This window comes from Fistularia commersonii, chromosome 12 (assembly GCF_037954325.1).
Source record: "Fistularia commersonii isolate RoL2024-O1a breed Wild chromosome 12, RoL_Fcom_v1.0, whole genome shotgun sequence".
NCBI classification, from domain to species: Eukaryota; Metazoa; Chordata; class Actinopteri; order Syngnathiformes; family Fistulariidae; genus Fistularia; species Fistularia commersonii.
Window position 1 is genome coordinate 2,161,544 of NC_141295.1, and position 22,539 is coordinate 2,184,082.

Consider the following 22,539-nt stretch of genomic DNA (forward strand, 5'->3'; position numbering starts at 1 on the left):
TCTGAGAAACCAGCAGAAAGGGAGTTTTTTTTTTTTTTTTTTTTTTTGTATCGGGGATTAAACACCGCAGATCCCGCTTGGTTTGTGTGTGTGTGTGTGTGTTGGAGAGATCCGGAATGCTGCACTATGACAGATAGTGCGTTACATGCGCGTCTTCTCCGCAGTCATCCGTAGCCTGCGTTTCGCGGCGGCGGCGGCGGCGGCGGCGGGCCGGGATCGGTGCGGTTCCCGCTCCGGGAGGCGTTCCGGGTTCCCGCACCGCTTTCGAGGTGAGTTCCCGCACCGCTTCGTTTGCTTCCCCGAAGCGTCGCCTTGCAAGTTGCGTCGTATTTATAGAACCGGCGAGTCTCTGCCGTGTCTCTCCCGCGTTTGCGTCCGACGCGGAAAAAAAAAAAAAAAATCCACGGTGCTCGCAAAATCCCGTCGCGAACGGCGGGCGCTTATATCGGACCTTACAAGGCCCCGCGACGGCATCACATGGACGCAGAGAGGTTAGTGCACAAACACATGTGGGCACCGTGTGTTATGACAGTGTTATTACACTACTATTACACTGTTATTACTCTGTTATTACGCCGTTACGTCATGACAGTCTCGTGCTTTGTTAAAAAATAGGTACGATGTTGGGACGTATGAGAAGCCGTCTGTAATAATTTGAGCTCGTTACGTAAAATAAATGCCTTTCAAAGTTTGAAATTCAACTGATGCAGACTCAGGTATCTGTTTCAGTGTTTGAAGTACTAATTTTAGAAAATACATATATTCGACTGGTTGATATATTGTCATCCTCAAATCAGTAATCTCTATTTTGGTTGCACTTCTGCATATATTTGCACGAAAAAACTAAACCACAGGGATTTTATTATATAATCCGCTACAGTTAAACAAAACAAATAAACATCAACCCCCCCCCCCCAAAAAAAAAAACAAAAACAACAAGTCACTGAGCAAATTTTTAAAGCTTTTCCACGGAGGGGGGGGTCTGGGTTCGGTCTCGGATAAATAATGAAAAGCGACTGTGGAATCAGAGACTCCAATTTTAATCAGGATGAAATTTAATGTAAATTAATCGCGATTAATTTTAAGTTTTAATTTGTGATACCGTCTTCTCCCTCCCTGTGCAAACATCCTCTGATTTCAGAGGCTGCTGGTATTGGTGTGACCGAGATGTACTCCAATTCAGTTTTGGAAGAATATATGTTTATATTACAAACAAGAATCGGTCATATCCTATATAACTATAGGAACAATATTAAAAACTAAAGTTAACTATATTAACTGTATTATAAACTAATGGTAAAAACAGTGTTGACAACATCGGAAATCATTTGCAACTTTGCATTTCAAATAATCTTTTCAAATGGATATAATCTACTGACTCATTTTCAAAAGTGACAATTTAATGAATTATGTATAAACTACACTGCTCAAAAAAATAAAGGGAACACTTAAAAAAAAGCACATCCTAGATCTAAATGAATGAAATATTCTTATGAAATACTTTGCTCTTTACACAGTTGAATGTGCTGACAACAAAATCACACAAAAACAATCAATGGAAATCAATTGTATCAACCCATGGAGGTCTGGATTAGGAATCACACTCCAAATTAAAGTGTAAAAACAAACTCCAGGCTGATCCAACTTTGATGTAATGTCCTTAAAACAAGTCAAAATGAATCTGTGTCGCTTCCTGAGTGGACACTATGATTTCACACAAGTGTGATTGACTTGGAGTTACATTGTGTTGTTCAAGTGTTTATTTTTTTGAGCAGTATATTTTACGTCTCTCTATTGAGGGACTTCTCAGGGGATATTTGCGTTATTTTAAAAGCGTATTTACATTTCAAGTCCCGTTTTTTTTTTTTTTTTTTTTTCCAGTGTCCCGCATCTGCAGCCGCCGATCCTGCTTCCCGTCTTAAGCGCTCTGGAGGTGCGAGGGGGTGAAATGGATGGAGCCGACGGCCAGATCACCGCACCATCTCCCACCTCCCGGCATGTCCAGCTGCAGCAAGTCCCCCTCTCAGTCGGGAGAAGGTAGATAATATGATTTACCTGGCATCCGACCAAATCAGTCATTTGGATTAGTGATGTAATGAAAACTGAGTCCGAGATGAACTTTCATCCGGGAGGGTCTGCTTATTATGCTTCTATAGATCCCCCCCCCCCCCCCCCCGTGCCGTGTAATATAATCACGTAAAAAAAAAAAAAAAAAGAACCGCCCGCACGCTGTGTTTTATGTTGACGAAAGGCGATCGATGAAATGTCCGATATTTGAAAGGTTTCGTTTTTTTTTTTTTTTCCGGCCGTAACTCATGAGAGATCGCGAAGGCGTAAAGAGAACTGGTCGGAGAATCGAGACAAATTGAATTCCATAAAAGTGCCTCGGTGTTGATTTAAGCCAGAATGGCTTGAATTACCAGATATATTCAAAGTAATAATAATCATTTCACTTTGCGACCACAGAATAAAACACACTATAGGTGAACATATTCACAAAATTCAATAACCTATGCAGTTATTAATTTTGATTAATTAGTTAATTTGGTTAAGTTACTATAGTTAATTCAGTTTAGTTAATTGTTTGAGTTAATTAAAATAAAAATCAAATCAAATAAAGCTTACTATAGGTGAATATATTCACTATATTAAATATACTATGTGGTTATTAATTTAAGAGTTATTTTAGTTAAGTTAATAAGTTATTTTATTTAATTTAGTTTAGTTTAGTTAATTGATTAATTTACTCTAGTCAATTAAAATGAAATAAAAAAACACATTATTGGTGAATATATTCACTATGGTCAATAACCTTTGCGATTATTAATTCCCATTAATAAGTTAATTTTGTTAAGTTAATTTGTTAATTTAGTTAATAAAATAAAACACAACATAGGTGAATGTATTCACTATATTCAATAACCTATGCGGTTATTAATTTTAATTAATTAGTTAATTTAGTTAAGTTAATATAGTTAATTCAGTTTAGTTAATTGTTTGAGTTAATTAAAATCTAAATCAAATAAAATAAAGCATACTATAGGTGAATATATTTACTATATTAAATATACTATGCGGTTATTAATTTATTACTTAATTTAGCTAAGTTAATTAGTTAATTTATTTAGTTTAGTTTAGTTAATTGGTTAATTTACTCTAGTCAATTAAAATGAAATAAAAAAACATACTATAGGGGAATATATTCACTATGTTCAATAACCTTTGCGGTTATTGATTTCAATTAATGAGTTAATTTTTTTAAGTTAATTTGTTCATTTAGTTAATTAGAATAAAAAAGAACACACTATAGGTGAATTCATTCACTATATTCAATAACCTATGCGGTTATTAATTTTAGTTAATTGAGTTAATTTATTTTAGCTAATTGGATATTTTAGTCAAGTTAATTTGTGAATTTAGTACATTATTTGAATTATGCAAGATGGCTTGATTATGAACGCTGTTAGCATAGTAATAACGTTCATATCATGAATAACATGCTGATAAATCAAGTGTTCGTACACGTTCCTTCGTCATCAGCTGCCGCCTCTAACTCCATGGCATGGGTGAAGATGTTCAAAAAACCCGGAGGAGGTCTGAAAAAATCCTACCAGCCCGGCAGCATGTTGTCGCTGGCGCTCACCAAGGGCCTGCTGAACGAGCCCGGACAGAACAGCTGCTTCCTGAACAGCGCCGTCCAGGTAAGGAGATTAAAAATCGTACCCGTCCGTTTCTCGACTTGAACTCGGCACGGAAACGTGAGCTGTTTTTTTTTTTTTTTTTTTTTTTTTTTTTTTTTTTGATGATTTGTGTCATAAGCGTGTAATTACACCTGTGTCAGGTGCTTTGGCAGCTGGACATCTTCAGGAGAAGTCTGAGGCAGCTCTCGGGACACTTTTGCCTCGGCGACTCCTGCATTTTCTGCGCATTAAAGGTTTGTCAGTTTCAGTTTAAGCGACATCGTCGAAGAATCGTCTGTAACGGACGTCTGGTTTTTTGTTTTCAGAGTATATTCGGACAGTTTCAGCAGAGTCGGGAGCGCGTCCTCCCTTCGGACAGCCTCCGCAACGCGCTGGCGGAAACTTTTAAAGACGAGCAGCGCTTTCAAGTCGGCCTGATGGACGACGCCGCCGAGTGCTTCGTACGTTGAAACCCTTGGTTTTGCTTCTCCCATCAAACTAGGAATTGAAAGAAAAGCTCCAGCGATTCAATTTTTTCTTAAAGTACGAGTTTTAGGAGACACAAGGTCAGCTGGGAAATGTTCTTGTATTGTTTGAAAAAGTCAGTAAATTTGGTACCGTTGATTTTCCTGCAACGTGAAATCAAAATCCTTTGTTTTTTAGCTTTTTTTTTTTTGTTGTTTATTTACAAAAACGCCCTCAGATATGTCCGACTTCGGTTTACCCCGACGTGTTGAAAAAAAAAAACCTTAAGAAATGTAAACGTGTGGGCGGGCCGGGTCGGCGAGGATCTGCGGTGTAAATGAAAGTAGAACTAGGTGGATCAGACTGGTTGCTAGGCTACAGGTTCTGCAGATGTGAAGTAAAAAAAAAAAAACATGAGCAGCATCACACGGTGGCTTGGAATCTAGAATTCCAAATTCTAGATTATTTTAAAAATCATTTTAATTATTTCAAATTGTATAATATATAATATAATATAATATAATATATTATATTATATATATGTATATATGTATATATACATATATATATTATACAATAATATATTTATTAATATTAATATTGAATTTTAATATATTTGATACATATATATTTGTATATGTATATATGGGTGTGTGTGCGCATATATATATGTGTACATATATATATATTTGTCAATATATATATACATATATATAAGTTAGTTAATTAGTTAGTTTTTTACATATATATATGTACAAAATAATATATATATATATATATATAGTTAGTTAATAAGTTAATTTTGTACATATATATATATGTACAAAATTACAAAATATACATATATATATATATATATATATATATATTAAACAAAATTATTTTTTAATTCGTCAGTTTGCATTTTGTGTTAAACCAGTTACTGTGACATAAATCCTGCAATAATTTAAATTTCAGGCATGTTTGTGTTTTTCAATGAATATAGGTAATTTGCAGGTATGCAGTGTTATTCATTATTACATTATGATGGTTGCGATTCTATATGTTTTTTTTTTTTTACCCTTTTTACCTTAGGAGAACATTTTGGAGAGGATTCATTTGCACATAGTGTCGGACGCCGCAACCGACGCGTGTTCGTCCAAATCCTGCATCACCCATCAGAAGTTTGCAATGATGCTGTATGAGCAGGTACATTTACACTGAACGCGGCTTATTTAAACTTATATCAACTTATTTAAAGTCAAAATCAACTTTGTCATCAATTTCTCCGAAGGTACCAGACATACAGATGAAAATGTTTCTGTCGATCCCATGGTGACTTGAAATTAACAAAATTATATAATAATGAAATGCACAGTAATGGTGACGTGCACAATATACATGAAAGTATAAAGTGCATGCAGAATTACTGTCATTTATCTCTATTTTTAGAATATTTTTAGAATTTTAAGATATGTAGTTTCAGTGCAATACTAGCTTTTGAAGTTAAATTCCAAGTAGTTATAACAATAAGAATAAGAATAAGAATAAGAATAAATATAAGAATAAGAATAAGAACAACTTTATTTATCCTGACGGAAATTGTTGTGCCAGAGTTTCAAGTAAAACATAACAATAGTAAATAATAGTAGGAAACTGTATAAACAGAAAAAAAGGAGGGAGAATAAGAAATACAAATAAAACTATAAAGTGTGTATCATAATATAACTCCCAATCACACTTTGTTCAAAGCACAATAACATAATATAATATAATATAATATAATATAATATAATATATCAATATGGGTAACTCTATTACGTTTTTGTAGCAGGTGAGTAAACACACTCATACATTTCTTTTTAAATTTCATATATAAGTATTAGTGTTCAAAATTACATTTAAATGAAGTAGAATAATTATAATAATTATATTTCTCAGCAATAGGAGGGAATTTTTGAAGTTGCACGTATCCCTCATCTGTATCATTACTTTTTTAAAACGTCCTTACAAGCGCGCTGGAGTCGTAAAAAAACATTACGTAATTCAAAACGTTACATAATTCCATTACGGGTTATGCATTTGTCACTGATGCTATAAGGGCTAAATGCATTATTTATGAGTCTCCTTATTAAAAAACAAAGGGGGTCTTGCTTGAAGAAAAAACTCAGGATTGTTACTTCACTTTGTGTATCTTTAAATTAATTTACATACGCCGTTGAAGACTGTATTATAGTTATGTAACGTTGTTATCAGAAGCGAAAGGAGACGTCGCCGATTTTGTCAGAAAATGACATTTATTCCCTTTTTTTTTTGCAGTTTGTTTGTCGCTGCTGCGGCGCGTCTTCAGATCCTCACCCCTTTTCCGAATTTGTACATTACGTCTCCACTACAGCTTTATGGTGAGTACGTCTTATCAGTATTTAAAAACAATCAATCGATCGATTAAGTCGGTATTGATGTTCCCTCCTGTTTTTGCAGCTGCGGCAAAAAAAAAAAACGAAAGCTAAATATTGGTGTTTTCTCGCTTTCTAACCCTTTTTTTTTTGTGTGTTTTCATAGCTTTGCAATATATTTTTTGCTTCGAAATTTTTTTGATGGAAAAACGTCTTGTGGCATTGTTAAAATTATCTTTTCTTTTATTTTTATTAAAAACACAAGAACGATACCAAAAAAAAACAAAACTGGCAAAATTAAAAAGATTAATTTAATATCCAGAATGGCCACCATTAGCCTTGTAAACATTATACCTCCTCTTATACATGCTAATATTCAATTTTCTAATAATTCTAGTGGCAAATTTTCTCACAGTGACAAGATTTTCTCTTTTAACTCAGCAATATTTTTAGGTTGTAATTTCATCAATTCTTTTAAAATATTCATTTTTAGTATCAATTCATCATGTAATTTTTAGAGGAACAGTTCATGACATATAAAGATTTTTATAATTTACCTGTTTACCTGTTTGTTCCATACTTTGATATTTTTGAAGGGTCCAAAAGCAACCAGCAGTTAATTTTGTCTGCATTGACCGTCTTCAAAATAAAAAGAAATTGAAATATTTCTCCTAATCTGAATTTTAACAGCATGTCTGTTTGTAAGCCAATGACTTACTATGGCGTTATTCTATTGTCATGACAGAGTGTGTATTTATTCAACAATTCCACTTTATGATGCAGTTGTTTTTAGATCGCTGTTTAGATGATACAGAACACTTTATGATGATTTCATTTGTGAGCTGAAGGATATTTTTTTCTGTCCTTTATGATTGATATGAATATGATGTGAAATGATATGAAAATGAATTTATATCACCATGAGAAGAATTGATTTCATAATTTCTATTGTCGCCCTAAAAATGGAACACAGCGGTAATAAAAACTATTGAGAATACGTCAGAATACTTCACAAGTAACTTTTAATTCAATCGCTGCATTTTACACTTTTTAGTACATTATAATTATAAAATATTCCATAATATTGCAGGTTTTGTATGTCTATCTTGTCATTAGAATCACACACTGGGCAAAGACCATTATCATGCTTGGGGCAATAAATACATATAAAATAAAATAAAATTAAATTAAATTAAATTAAATTAAATTAAATTAAATTAAATTAAGAGGGAGAAAAACTGCATAATTTTTTTTTGTATACGATCTGGTTAGTTTCTCTGCCATGCAAGTTTGTCCCACATGCCTGTATTATTGTTATAGTAGAACAAATATAGTACACATAATTGCTCATCGTGAAAAAAATAAAACAAGGAATAAATAAATATGTATATTTATATGTTTTACAAACCATAAATATTTAGGTCTTTACATTTTGGAAAACATCTGGAGTAAATTTTCTAATTTACACTAATGCTACTTCAAAAATCTGTTTTGATCTCAGAGAGATTTTCTACTCCTGATTTTCTTTGAATATTTTGATAAATACTTTAAATCAATTTTGAATTTAGAAACTCCTTATTTTTTCCCTATGTTTAATTTTGTATGGACGATTACAACTGAAATAATATCGCTACATTTATATGATTACTAATGCTCCAAAAATTACTCCAAAAAATGTCAATATTTAGATTTCAATTCTAATTTACACTAATGCTACACCAAAAATCAGAAATATTTGATTCTCCTGATGATTTTTTTTTTGCTACAAGTTGATGTTATCATATAATGTTCCATGGATATTAACTATTGCACGTTAGAGAAATGCTGTAATATATTTGTATCGACATCACACAACAAACTTGCAGAATCAGCTGCCGCAGTGTTTTAAATATACCAATTTATATTTATATATCTGCGGACGGTCTTTCTGAAACTTACAGCGTTTGTGTTTTTGCACAGCCAACAGGTCGATCGCATGTTGGGGAAGAACGAGCGTCTGAGGTCGGACATGTTCGGAGAGTTGCTGCAGGCGGCAAACAACACGGGTGACCTGCGAAGCTGCCCGGTGTGTGACAAAATAAATAAACTTGTGCTTGAGTTTCTATAAAATTATATTAATTACGGGCATTATTTTTATGCTTTGACCAGTAAGTCCATTTCTTTAATTTTTTTATTTTTTTTAAGTTTATTTTTCTCCCGTCGCACTGCCTTGAAAGGGGGAGATGGCGCCAGATGAGTAGATATAAATAGTAGTAAGGGCTTAACCAATTTTTTTTTTAATTTTTTAATTTTTAAATTTTTTAATTTTTTAATTTTTTTTTATTTATTTTTTTTATTTATTTATTTTTATTTTTATTTATTTTTTGTATTTGCTGCTGCTGCTCCTCTTCATCCTGCAAATCAAAGTGTAGCTGGAAAAATTCCTTCAAACCCTTTTGAACTTTGCTCAAGTTTGCAATACACCTTAATATAAATGATTAAAAATAAAGATAAAAATAACTGCTGTTTTTCTTATTATTATTATTATTGTTGTCAATTCCCCTAAAAAACAACCCATAATAAGGTTATCTCACTATGTTCAAGATTTTAAGACTGGTAAATAGTAATTAGAGCCAAAAACTGTTACACAACAATTTAATCTTATCTCAAAACCAAATTACTGCCGTTGGAACTGAATATTCTGGGTTTTAAAATACGCTTGACAAGAAGTGCAATGCAGGTGTTTATTTAAGCTGTCTTTTTTTTTTAATAAGTAATAATTACGCTCAAAACTCTAAATCAGGGCTGGGCATGTTGAGCCGCATTTTGTAATAACGGTGCATTTTGTAATAAACATCCAAAATGTAATAACTTTTTCATTTCATTTTGTAATATGTAATAAAAATGTAATAACATGGAATTTATAGAATATTCTCTGTTAATGCAACCTTTGAATAGTGTACTGATAGTAATTGCTAAGTACAGCTACTAGGCTAATACAGTGATACTAATAATAGGCCTAGCTTTTACTAATACTTTAAAATAAAATAAAATACAATTAACAAACAAATAAACTATGCTTTAGAATTGTTATTACACAATGCACCATGTTATTACATTTCCTAGAGAATAAAAAAAGTTGCAAGTGCATTTTGTAATAATCTTCTCAATATGTAATAACTTATTACATAATGCGGCAAAATTTATTACAAAATGCGGCTTTATTATAAAATGAAATGAAAAGGTTATTACGTTTTGGACGTTTATTACAAAGTGCACTGTTATTACAAAATGCGTCTCAACAGGGCAATTATTTTGACATTTCTTAATCAATTTTTTCCAACTAAGTATCATGGAAATTGAATTAAAAGAAAATTGAAATCTAAATACTTACATTTTATGGCATTTTATTTCAACTTCAAATGACATTATTTTGTATGAAATCATCCATACAAAAGGAGTTTCTAAATTCAATATTAAACTGAAAATATTTACTAAAATATTCAAAGAAAATAGTTTGGTGGGAAACTAGTTTCTGCTCTAAATGCTCATTAAAATGCCCTGATATTGTATTTCTGTATTCTGTATCAAGCTACACAAGTGCAACACAAGGCTAAATTATATATACATATATAAATATATAAATATACTGCTCCAAAAAATAAAGGGTAACACTTAAACAACACAATGCAACTCCAAGTCAATCACATTTGTCTGAAATCAAAGCAACACTGATTTATTGACTGTTTTTCCACGTTAATTTTGAGCGTGACTCCAAATCCAGACCTACTTTTGATTTCCATCAATCATTTTTTTGTTATTTGCGAAAAAATACTTCATAAAAATATTCCATTCATTCAAATCTGTGTTATTTTAGTGCTCCCTTTATTGTTTTTGAGCAGTATACACACACACACACACACACACACACACACATTATAGCTACATACATTTATTTTGAATTTATTCGGAGTTTTTCTGACTGAAATTTATCACATTTTAATAGTTATCACGGTATTATTGACCCACATCTCGTCCATATCTGCAGAGCGACTGCGGTCAGAGTATCAAGATCCGCCGCGTTCTCATGAACTGTCCGGAAATCGTTACCATTGGCTTCGTCTGGGATGCCGAGCAGTCGGACCTGACGGACGACGTGATCCGGTCGCTGGGCCCGCGCTTGAACTTGTGTGGGGTAAATGCAGAAAATGCAAAATTTATAATTTGCTTTTTCCCAAACTACTGTGATCTATACTGATCTAGAACCGCGGTGAATGTTGAATTGTTTCATAAGACGCGGGAATGAGAGGGTGCAGTCTAATTTATATAATATTACACGTTTTTCTCGGCGTTGATTTATTTATTATTTCAATTTTTTTATGGTAAAACAAGCATTTTCTAGGGTGGCGACCAACCGCAGCATGGTGTTCTCTATCCTGGGCTCTGATTGGCTCGGCCACCGAAGCATCATTAGCATGCATTCAATTTTTTTCAATACATTCGTTTTTTTTTCTCTATCCTGGACTCTGACTGGCTCAGCCACCGCAGCGTCATCAGTATCCATTTCAATTCTTTTTATGGTAAAACGAGCATTTTCTAGGGTGGCTCTGATTGGCTCAGCAACCGTAGCATCATCAGCATGCATTCAGTTTTTTTCTCTATCCTGGGCTCTGATTGGCTCAGCCATTGCAGCATCATCAGCATGCATTACATTTTTTTCGATGCATTCAGCTTTTGTCTCTATCCTGGCTTCTGATTGGCTCAGCCACCATAGCATCATTAGCATGCATTCAATTTTTTTCAATGCATCCAGTTTTTTCTCTATCCTGGACTCTGATTGGCTCAGCAACCGTAGCATCATCAGCATGCATTCGGTTTTTTTCTCTATCCTGGGCTCTGATTGGCTCAGCCATTGCAGCATCATCAGCATGCATTACATTTTTTTCGATGCATTCAGCTTTTGTGTCTATCCTGGCTTCTGATTGGCTCAGCCACCATAGCATCATTAGCATGCATTCAATTTTTTTCAATGCATCCAGTTTTTTCTCTATCCTGGACTCTGATTGGCTCAGCCACCGCAGCATCATCAGCATGCAATTCAATTTTTTTTCATGGTAAAACAAGCATTTTCCAGGGTGGCTCTGATTGGCTGAGCCATCATAGCATCATCAGCATGCATTCAATTTTTTTCAATGCATTCGGCTTTTGTCTCTATCCTGGCTTCTGATTGGCTCAGCCATCGTAGCATCATCAGCATGGGCAAACTACGGCCCACGGGCCATATACAGCCCATTGGGCTTTTTAATCCAGCCCGCCCAACTTGAAATTTTAATGTTAATCTCATTTATTGGGTTGTCATAGAATGCAATATCAGCCGACACTTTGCCACGAAGCGTGCTAACTATGCAAGAACGGCTCGGAAATTGACGGCTAATCCAAAAACTCTGGAGAATGTTATCACAGATTTTGCGCTGGCCTTCAAATTAGCAATTAGCCATGTTTGTAAACGTCAGGAGGACGGCACAAGTGTATCGTTCGATCTGCAAACACCACAACAAAACTACCTCCGGACGCTGACACACTGGAAAAAATGTCCATTGGAATTTACATATTCTTCTATTCTGTTCTTTCCATGTCATTCATTTATATTAGTTAAATATTAGTTCACGTCTCCTTCCATTTCGCCATTTCGGCCCGCGAATCAAAAAGTTTGCCAGCCCCGGTAAAGGAAGTGTTTATAAGAGTAAAAAGGAAAGGAAAATAAGAGTGTTGGGAGGGTCATAAAGCTTCAAAAAAAGTAAATAATAAGATAAAAAAATATGGTCACCACTTTGCCGCTGGTTCTGGAACATAAACAATGATCTACTGCATTTTACGGCCCATCCGGCCTGCTTTGCTTTTTTATTTACTTATAAAATTAAATAAAATAGCATCAAATTAAATTAAATTAAATTAAATTAAATTAAATTAAATTAAATTAAATTAAGAGGGAGAAAAATTGCATGAATGTTTTTTGTGATATGATCTGGAAGGTTTCTCTGCCATGCAAGTTTGTCCTACATGTCTGTTTTGCAAAATATTAGAACAAATATAATACACATAATTGCTCATTGTGAAGAAATAATTAAAAATTAATAGATAAATGAATATTTTACAAACCATAAATATTTAGGTCTTCGAATTTTGAAAACATTTGGAGTAATTTTTCTAATTTACATTAATGCTACTCCAAAAATCAGTTTTGATCTCAGAAAGATTTTGTACTCCTGATTTTCTTTGAATATTTTGATAAATATTTTCAATCAATTTTGGATAGAGAAAATCCTTATTTTTTCCTTTTGTTTAATTTTGTATGGATAATGACATAAAAAAAATAATGTCGCTACATTCATATGATCATTAATGCTTTTTACAGTTGAAAAAAAAAGGCAAAAAATGTAAATATTTACATTTCAATTTTCATTTTGTTCAATTTTCCCGATACCTAGTTGGCCGGCGCATAAAAATTGAAAAAATAAAATAAAAAAAATAATCGTCCACCCCTGGTATACTGTGAATAAAAGTATCACAGTAGAATAAATAAACAATACGGTTGTTGTTTAATTCCTCCTAGGATTTGATTAAACGCCCCGCCATTCCGATTCCTATGAGTTTGCTCTCTTTCAGCTCTTTAACCGTGTCACCGATGAAAACGCTAAGCGGAGTGAGCTTCATCTGGTGGGGATGATCTGCTTTTCCAGTAAACATTACTCAGCCTTTGCCTACCACACCAAGTCTTCAAAATGGATGTTTTTTGATGATGCAACTGTAAAAGAGGTAAGGACAACCGCCTAATAATCCCCGAAAGCCGCTGAAAAGTTCACCGGCTTTCTCTCCCCCGGCCCCTTAGATCGGATCCAAGTGGAAAGACGTGGCTTCTAAATGCATCAGGGGTCACTTTCAACCGCTTCTTTTGTTTTACACCAATCCCGAGGGGACGCCGGTGTCCAACGAAGACGCGCCCAGACAGACCACCATGTGTCCCCGTTACAAAGCCCAGGTGAACGGCGATGCCGCAGGTGAGATTTTTGGACCTGAAAGGAAAATTTTAAAAATTTAAAAAAAAAATTTTTTTTTTTAAATTTTTAAAAAAAAAATCACATGTTCACATGCCGATTATTTCTGAATTATTGATGGCTGGCTAATTTAATTGAAAGCTCTGCAGAACCGTTTCTGGCGCTTCAAGGGATGTTTATTCTAATCATTGTTAAATAATATTATTTATAGGGTATTAATGACAACCGGTGATGCTGAAAATGTAATCAGTCACAACTTATGAATGCAATGCTCTGAAATTAAAGGGATTAATGTGTGATTAATCGTATAATTAATCATGTGATTAATCAGTGTGATTAATCGCCTGATTAATCCGTGTTCATTAATAAACAATTATTAATCCCTCAATGCTCACCTGAAATAGCAAAGTTGTTGCATAATTAATGAGTTCATTTTTTTATGTTTTTTTTTTGTTTTTTTTTTTATGGATTTAATTCACATTGGATTTTTATTCTCATCAAGTGTTCATTATTCGGTACCAGTAGTTATTTGCCACCAAAACATAAACATGCACCGATATTGACATTTCTGTTACCGAATGAATTCAAATTATGTCTCATACAATTTCAATGTAATTTTACGAAACAATCGGTGCGTTCCAGAGCGTAAAATGTCACCGGATGTCCGACTAAAGACGGCACTCTACAAATTACGGTCAGCTTTGGGATTCGGCGAGCGATGTGAAGAGATTGCCCTGCCCTGTGTGCCGGTTTGAACTTGACATGAGGATGATGCCTCTGTTGCATGCAGATTACCACCCACGCCTTCCTCGCTAATCCCTGCTCCTGTGGCCGGGCGCGCTCACGCTGCACAGTTCTCGCTCCCGCCCCAGACGCTAAAGATGTTTGCCTACGATTACTTAGCTATTTGCATTTTTCGGCGATGTTGATATTGTTTTCCTCACAAACGCTCACTGGCATGGGACTGGAGTCTTGTTATTTTGAGATAAAGTGTAAGTAATTCATTTTTTTTTTTTTTATGTGAAATACAACGTCACTTTTTAAATTTGCTTCATTTCATCTCATCTACTGCTTTTATGATACCGCTTTTAAACGATATAGAATATTTTTGAATTTATTTTTTAATATTTTGTATTTTATTTTTCATTTTTTTCTGTTTTTCCCAGTTCCCCGTCTCGCGTGCGTGTCGCTCCCGCATCTCGCCGATGCGTTAATTACCGCGGACGTGCTAAGTGTGTTTCATCTGAATTTAGCATCATTTTATATCCGAAACCTCTCAAATCATGGCATTAGGCTACACGAACAAATCTGGAAATCCATAATACTGCAGCTTATTCACTGCTTAAGCACTGATGTTATAACATCCTGCAACCACGCGGACCTGCAAAACAGTGTACGCGTTTATTCCCCTCTTCTATTTTCATCGTCCGGCTATAATAACGTTTTATCCGTTTATGGTAGTATTTCTCGTCTGCGGTGAATCAGAAAGTCAAAGAGCGGAGCAAAACATGTCTGTCGGGCGGTCAAGAAAGCATCCAAGCGGTTTGATTGGCGTGTTAAAGACACGTTAAAGAAAAAGAGTCGGTAAACAAGACATCAGAGAGCTTTGACATTTACCGATATCACATTTACCATTGTGATATTTATTTCTGTGTGAATGATATGTGAAGTAATTGTTTGCATTCTCTGATCTTTTTTTTTAAACTGAATTTCAAACCGAACAAATGATCTCATGCTAAAAAAAATAGCGTTAGCACAAACGGCTACATGCTAGCAGCGGATGTGATAAAATGGTAGTTTTCATAGAGGAACAACAACCGTGCTCATTCGCCCGCCATTTTGTTTTTTATTTTGTCCCCCTCAGTGAAAAGCACGGTTGGCAGTCCGCAGAAGAAATTCCAGGAATCGTTCATGGAGAATCTGCAGAGGCCCGGCGAAACGTCGAAAAAGGACAGAGGACATCGCCGATCTGACCTTTCTCAACACAAAGGTGGTACAAAGCAGTGACGTGCAATCAGGGGAGGCAGGAGAGGCTGTGCCTCACGTGGCAATCTCGGAAAGAAAAAAAAAAGGAAAATGAAATATTATGGTTATATTTATCAGTGATTTGCACTGTATTGTTAGATGTTTACATGTTTTTTTTTGATCATTTTTTTTATTTTCGCATTTACCCTTCACATACTGAGACGTGCGGTGAGGCAGTGGACTGTCGAGCCTCACTGTAGATTGCCAGCATGCTCTGCACTTAGGCAGGATTTCTGTTTCTCTGTATGTTGTTATTAAAATGTTTTGCTAGATGAACTACATTTCCAATTTGTCCACAACTGTATGTGTGTTACTCATTTCTTGCGCTACTAAGGGAGGCACACAATTCTCCTGCCTCACCAGCCACGAACCTCACAAAAGGATACGCAAGGAGGCCAAAACAAAGAAATGCAGATGTAATCTCTTCCTGGTTTCTTTTCAGACGTCACCCACGGGAGATCGTCGTCCCCTCCGGAGAACGGACCCAAGTATCCCACGGATCCAAAATCAAAAAGCCATGCCAGGAGCGAGAAGTCGGTAAATCACTCAACCAGAGGACCTCAGGAGCCCCGCGGACAATCGTCGTCGTCCACCCAGTGCGGAGGGCACGGCAAGAGGAACAACGCGTCCCCGGGTTGCTACGATCAGGATAACAGCCAAAGTCAGTGGGAGAAAAGCGGGGTCGGAGGAAGCCGGTGCAAACCCAAATCCACCTGGAGGCCCGTTCGCGAGGCGCTGAATGTGGACACTGTGCTGAACGAGCTGGAGCAGCGTCGCCAACAGCAACACGACGGCCTCCGGCACGGCCAGCCGTCACCTCAGGAAAGGGCGTACGCCGAACCGAGTCGCGAATGGGAGCACTCGCGGAGCCGGGACGACCGGAAGCAGAAGTGCTTGATGACGATCTACGAGGACGAGCAGCGGCACGAGACCGAGAGCCACAGCTCGGTGGAGTCGGAAAGCCGGGCCAACCAGCACAGGGGAGCCAGGCTGAAGGGAGGCCCCAAGACTCTTCTGCGCAGCGACACCTGGACCATCCAAAGAACCGAGTCGGGCTACGAGAGCAGCGACAGGCTCAGCAGCGGCTCGACCAATCCCGACTCCCCCGGCGTCGACGGATTTTCCGCGAAAGAGCAGAGGACGCCGACGGATGCGCAGGTGCAAAGGTGAGCCGTGTCTGAAAACATGCTAACTTTGGAAAACGTCCAAACATACCGATAGATAGCGCGATAAAGTCCGTTTTATTGGTCTCTTCCAGCCAGCAGCACCAGAAGGGAGACGATTCCAGATCCGGTGCGGCGTCTTCACCCCTACATAATGGTACGTCCCAAAATGCACGAGACCCTCTTCCAATACAACCGATCAGAAGCAGATAAATCTTTCTTTTTATCAATAAATTGTCGTATGGATAACGAATATAAGATTACAAAAAAAAAAATGTTTCAACCCAATATCAAATATATGTCATAGTAAAGGTGGAGATGTGAGAAAACAGGAATTAGCAGTGATTTTATTTTTTATTTATTAATTTATTTATTTGTTTGTTTGTTTATTTATTTATTTATTTATTTATTTATTTTATTTTATTGTATTTTATTTTATTGTATTTTATTTTATTTTATTTTATTTTATTTTATTTATTTATTTATTTATTTATTTATTTATTTATTTATTTATTTATTTACTCATTCATTCATTCATTCATTCATTCATTCATTTATTTGTTTGTTTGTTTGTTTGTTTGTTTGTTTTATTTTATTTATTAATAAACCAAATAACTATTACATCTATAAGAGTAAGTGCTTAGTCACATTTTAATCGGAAAATTTTAATTTATTTTTCACATTTAACATCTGGAAGCTGTTTAGTTGCGTCACATCGATTTATCTGTGAATTAAACCTTTTTTTGGCGTGATTTTACCTGTTTTTTTTTTTTTTTTTTTTTTGGTACGCCGCGTTCTCAGGGCATCAACATGAATTCTTCTTTTCCGATCACGTGGCCACGAAAGGGAGTAGAAATCGATTCCCGTCCGGGGTCGACGTCTAAGCCTGGACCGTCTTCTTTAACCTCTTCCCCCTGTCAGCCCTGCATAGACATTAATCTGATGATAATCCCACAAAGCTCGTTCAAATAGCACAGCTGGACAAGACTACCGGCATTGTGGCAAATTTATATTCTCTCCCCTGCAGTGAGTGCACCGCTGCAATATTCTGCAATTTTTTTATTTTTTGCAACGGTAAAAAAAAAAAAAAAAAACATCTAGATTTGAGAAAGAATTGACTTTGCAGATTCCTCATCTGCAAGGAAGGCCAGTGGGATTAAAACCCCACTACTGTCACCTAGTGGTCAGAGCAAAAGTTCTTTGTGTGTGTGTGTGTGTGTGTGTGTGTGTGTGTGTGTGCTTTTTAATGGGCTTAATCCATTATCAAAAAAAAAGCATTGTGATCAATGGTATTCAAAGAAAAGTATTTCCGCTTATTAATCCCAGGCAACCAATCAAAATCTGTATTCAAATGCATTGAGTGTGAATGAGTGAGTGAATTGTTGCATGTCTCTATTTGACATGTGAATAAATTTATAAATTGTTGCATGTTTTTATGACATGTGAATAAGTTTGCGAATTGTTGCATGTCTCTATTTGACATGTGAATAAATTTATAAATTTTTGCATGTTTATATGACGTGAATAAGTTTGCGAATTTTTGCATGTCTCTATTTGACATGTGAATAAATTTATAAATTGTTGCATGTTTATATGACATGTGAATAAGTTTGCGAATTGTTGCATGTCTCCATTTGACATGTGAATAAATTTAGAAATTTTTGCATGTTTATATGACATGTGAATAAGTTTGCGAATTTTTGCATGTCTCTATTTGACATGTGAATAAATTTATAAATTGTTGCATGTTTATATGACATGTGAATAAGTTTGCGAATTGTTGCATGTCTCTATTTGACATGTGAATAAATTTAGAAATTTTTGAATGTTTATATGACATGTGAATAAGTTTGCGAATTGTTGCCGCTCTTGTGAATAAGCGGGCGACTTTTCGCATGCTAATATCACGATTGCATGTCTTTATATTTCTAAATACAGCTCAATACTAGTAAAATCTTTGTGCACTTTATAGCTTAATGCAGGCATGTCCAAAGTCCGGCCCGCGGGCCAAATGCGGCCCGTGGTCAAATTTCCACCGGCCCGCAGCCTCTGTCATAAAAATCGATAACAAAATCGATATCAAAATCGAGCCCATTTTCCTATTTTGCATTTTTGATCGGAGTCTAAAATAGAAATAATGAAAAAACACTGCATTTCCCCTTTTCGATAAGGAGAAATACAAGGATTCGTATGGCGCTTTGTACTTTCGAATAATATCACAGTTCAACAATATCAATTTAGAAGTTCAAAGTGAGCATTTAATTGTGAATAAAATGTAATATTTCAAATGAACCTATATATGTTTAATATTTTTCCAGATGGACTTTTCCTCATTTTATGTGGTATTCAAATATGACAGAAAGAGTGCTTTGTACCGCTGAATAATATCACAGTTCACCGTTAATATCACTTATTTTCCCGTTCACATGTTTTGAATTTAGAAGTTCAAAGTGAGCATTTAATAGTGAATAAAATGTAATGTTTCAAATGAACCTATATATGTTTAATGTTTTTCCAGATGGACTTTTCCTCATTTTATGTGATATTCAAATATGACAGACAGAGTAAAAACTTAAGATTTGCGTTCTGTGTTGAAAAGAATGATAATTGCGATGAAAATTGTCGACTTGTCATTTAATTTGTCATTTAATGTTAATGGTTCAAAAAATATCCGGTCTTTTCCCCTCACCAAATGTTTATTGTGCGCTTTATATCATCTCATACGGCTTATCCTGCAACCTTTAGTACAGGATAAGCCGTATGGACAATGAAAATAATACGTCGATCACACATTACTTTGGTGGTGATGTAATAACAATTCTTTTTTTTCTATTTATTTGCCATTTTACAGGAAAACATCAACTCAAACCTCAGGGAAAGAACCACGACCAGGTTTCGCATCTAAAGAGCAGCCCGAGCGCAAGGTAGCTTCCTTCGAATCCGATCGCTCCGATTTTCCGCGATATCCGTGATATTCAATTATCGCGACGCTTGTCTCTCACAGACGGAAATCGAAATACGCGTCGAGTACTTCCAGGAAGGCGGTATCTTCAGAGAGGGACGCCGCGGGTTCGGAAAACAAGCAGAGCGACTCTCAGGAGCAGAAAATCTGCAGAGGGCACGCCGGGGAAAGTACAGCCCTGAGGCACATTTCCAAAACCAGCAGCTCGGAATGGAACAGCTCCGACGATCTGGCTCTTTCCGAGCCGGAGGAAAGAGACGTATCGGCGTATCGCCCCGGCGACGGCGACGCGGCGGCGGCGGCGTCCGATTCGCCGGAACGAATCGACACCCAGCCTCCGGCGGGGTCGCCTCACCTGTGGGTCGCCCCTCACGCCGGCGAGACGAGCCACGCCGGTTTCCGCCCGAGGACGCTTCAAGAACCGCGGCTTTCCGCCTCGTCTTACGTCAGCCCGCACAGGAAACCGGAGATTTCCGGCCTCCGGGCTTTTTCCGACGCCAGCTCCAAGTCGGGGTCGGACCCGGAGAGGAGCACGCCGTCGTCGTCGTGCGACAGCGAGGGATGCCGAGGAGGGGATCAAGCGGCGTTGCCCCAGGAGGTTTCCCTGACGACGTATTTCAACGTGGACAACTGCATGACGGAGACGTACCGTCTCAAATATCACAACCAGAGGCCTCTGGTGCTTTCGGTCACCCTGCCGCGGACGGCGGTCGCGAGCGAGCGAAGAGATACCGCCCGCGCGCTCGCCGCCGACGTGCAAGACGTGCCAAAAACGAGACCCGAAACAAGTAAGCTTTTTCACGATTTTCCGACTCCTCTTTCTGTCGCTTGATTTAAAAAAACAAAACAAAAAAAAAACGTCTTCTCTCCGCAGGCAATAATAGCAATAAATCCGCCGCTAAGTGGAACCCGGTGACGGCCAAGGGACTGGACGAGCACGGGTTTTTATGAACCCGCCGTTTCTTCGCGGAGACGTCCGAGACGCCAAAAAGTAGAGAGATACGAAGGGGAGACCGAAGGTCACGCAAGATTTTCACGAAAGAAAAAAAAAAAAAAAAGGAGAAACTACGGGAGAAATGGATGACGCTAAAAACGTCTTCCGACGTCCCGCCTTATTGCAGCGAGAGGATTTCACCCGCGGATCCACAGGTTTGATTTTGCACAAAGGTTTTTTTTTCGGAGGGGGGATTTTTCTTTTCGCTCACTTGGATTCATTTTCTGATTTTATTTCACGCGGCGAAATTTTTTGACTTTTTTAGGGGATATGAAACTTGCATCGTCAGCGAAAGAGAATTTTTTTTTTTTTTTTTTTGCGCTCATAATGAGGTTTAATATCAGTGCAGTTACAAACTGTACAATTCGTCCAACTTTTTTTTTCTCTTTCTTTTTACACTGAATATCCTTAAATGGTACACAGCCTAGCAGTAAAATGCCAGAGGTTAAAATAAATAAATACATTTAAAAAAAATTTAAAAAATAAGCTTTCGATCGCCGGTCACTGAAAAGCAGTGTAAATTTCAGATTTAAAAAAAAAAAAAAAATCGATTTTTCAGGGACCCCCCATAGGGGTAATAACAGGGTTCTACAGCATTTCCGCATGAAAATGTTCTCCTAGAATCACAACTTTGGTTGAGGACTTTTCCGTCGTCTTCATCACTGCGATCCACGACATGTCATTTGGACGATATTTTCCCCTTGAAATTATATATCGCGTCATCGTGCCCCGAAAAAGGCCATAATTATTACGCAGTTATAAGGCTGGATAATTATACCGTATGTCGCGCTGAGACGTTCTCAGTGCGGCCTTTTTCTAACCCTGCTTTTATACCTCGCACATTTCCTTTACATTTGTTTTTTTTGTTGTTTTTTTTTTTGCGTATATTATTGGCTTGGGTAACCGGGACAAAAAAAAAAAAAACATTGCAACACTTTGGCTTATTCAGTAACTAATTTGTTCAAACCCTTATCGTTCTCCTTTTTCGACCCCTATCGGATCTTTACGGCAATTATGTGTTAATGAGTGATGGAGGGCTGTAAAAAAATCTGACATAATTTCTAAACATCAAAACACAGATATCTCGCCACTTTTAATAACAAAACATTTCGCTCATAAAGAAATTGTGCACGCAAGCGGAACTGACGTTTTTATACGATCATGCAAATTTATACTTTCTACCTTCTAATCGTGCCGGGGGTTTGTTTTTTGTAATCCTGTTTTGGAACACACAGTAACACACACAACTGTATTTTTTCAGTCTTCCTCTGAGAGTCGACAGACTTTTTGCAAGTCTATGTGTGCAGGTAAAAAAAAAAGAAAAAAAAAAAACACGCCAGTTGATTTGATATGCCTATTTGACGTCATTATTATCGATATTAATATAATTATTATGATTGAAAATTACCGATAATACTATCCACCGTACAACACGAGCACTCTTTATTAGGGAAATGTTTTGAAACCTGCATGTGGCCTTTATAAAGTCTTACTCGCTGGTTATACAGCATAAGCATGAGCATGAAATACTGGACTGTGGGTGCGAGAAATATCTACTTTTACCTAACTGTAATACAATACTGGATTTATTTTATTTTTATTTTTTAAGCACCTGAATGTTCTCGTTTGGGTAAGGGGGGGGGCGTTATGCAAAAACGTCTGGTTATGCATCTGATGTAAATACAAAAAAAAAAAAAAAATCAAATATGAATTAAATGGAATTTTTCATATATGATATGATTTCATATATTTCATATATGAAATTTAAAAAAAAAAAAAAGGCAAATATGGAAACGGGTCACTGCAAAATTCGCAGACTGTCCGAGAAATACTATGCATCA

At 36.4% G+C, this 22,539-nt stretch overlaps 1 protein-coding gene across 2 annotated transcripts; it reads left to right on the forward strand.

Moving 5' to 3' along the window:
* The first annotated feature begins 23 nt into the window (after positions 1-23).
* LOC147228108 (ubiquitin carboxyl-terminal hydrolase 53-like) lies at positions 24-21,245 on the forward strand. Of its 2 annotated transcripts, XM_086156327.1 has the most exons (17): positions 24-269; positions 1,882-2,037; positions 3,541-3,701; positions 3,842-3,934; positions 4,007-4,141; positions 5,220-5,333; positions 6,444-6,526; positions 8,480-8,585; positions 10,548-10,694; positions 13,166-13,315; positions 13,389-13,557; positions 15,419-15,544; positions 16,022-16,745; positions 16,838-16,899; positions 19,594-19,666; positions 19,747-20,492; positions 20,579-21,245. In XM_086156327.1, exons 2-17 carry the CDS (start codon positions 1,953-1,955, stop codon positions 20,653-20,655), a joined length of 3,051 nt encoding a protein of 1,016 aa, XP_086012453.1. In that variant the 5' UTR covers positions 24-269; positions 1,882-1,952; the 3' UTR covers positions 20,656-21,245. The 2 variants fall into 2 exon arrangements, with proteins under 2 accessions (XP_086012453.1, XP_086012452.1); XM_086156326.1 differs by having other exon boundaries at positions 25-269; positions 3,842-4,141.
* Positions 21,246-22,539: the final 1,294 nt, after the last annotated feature.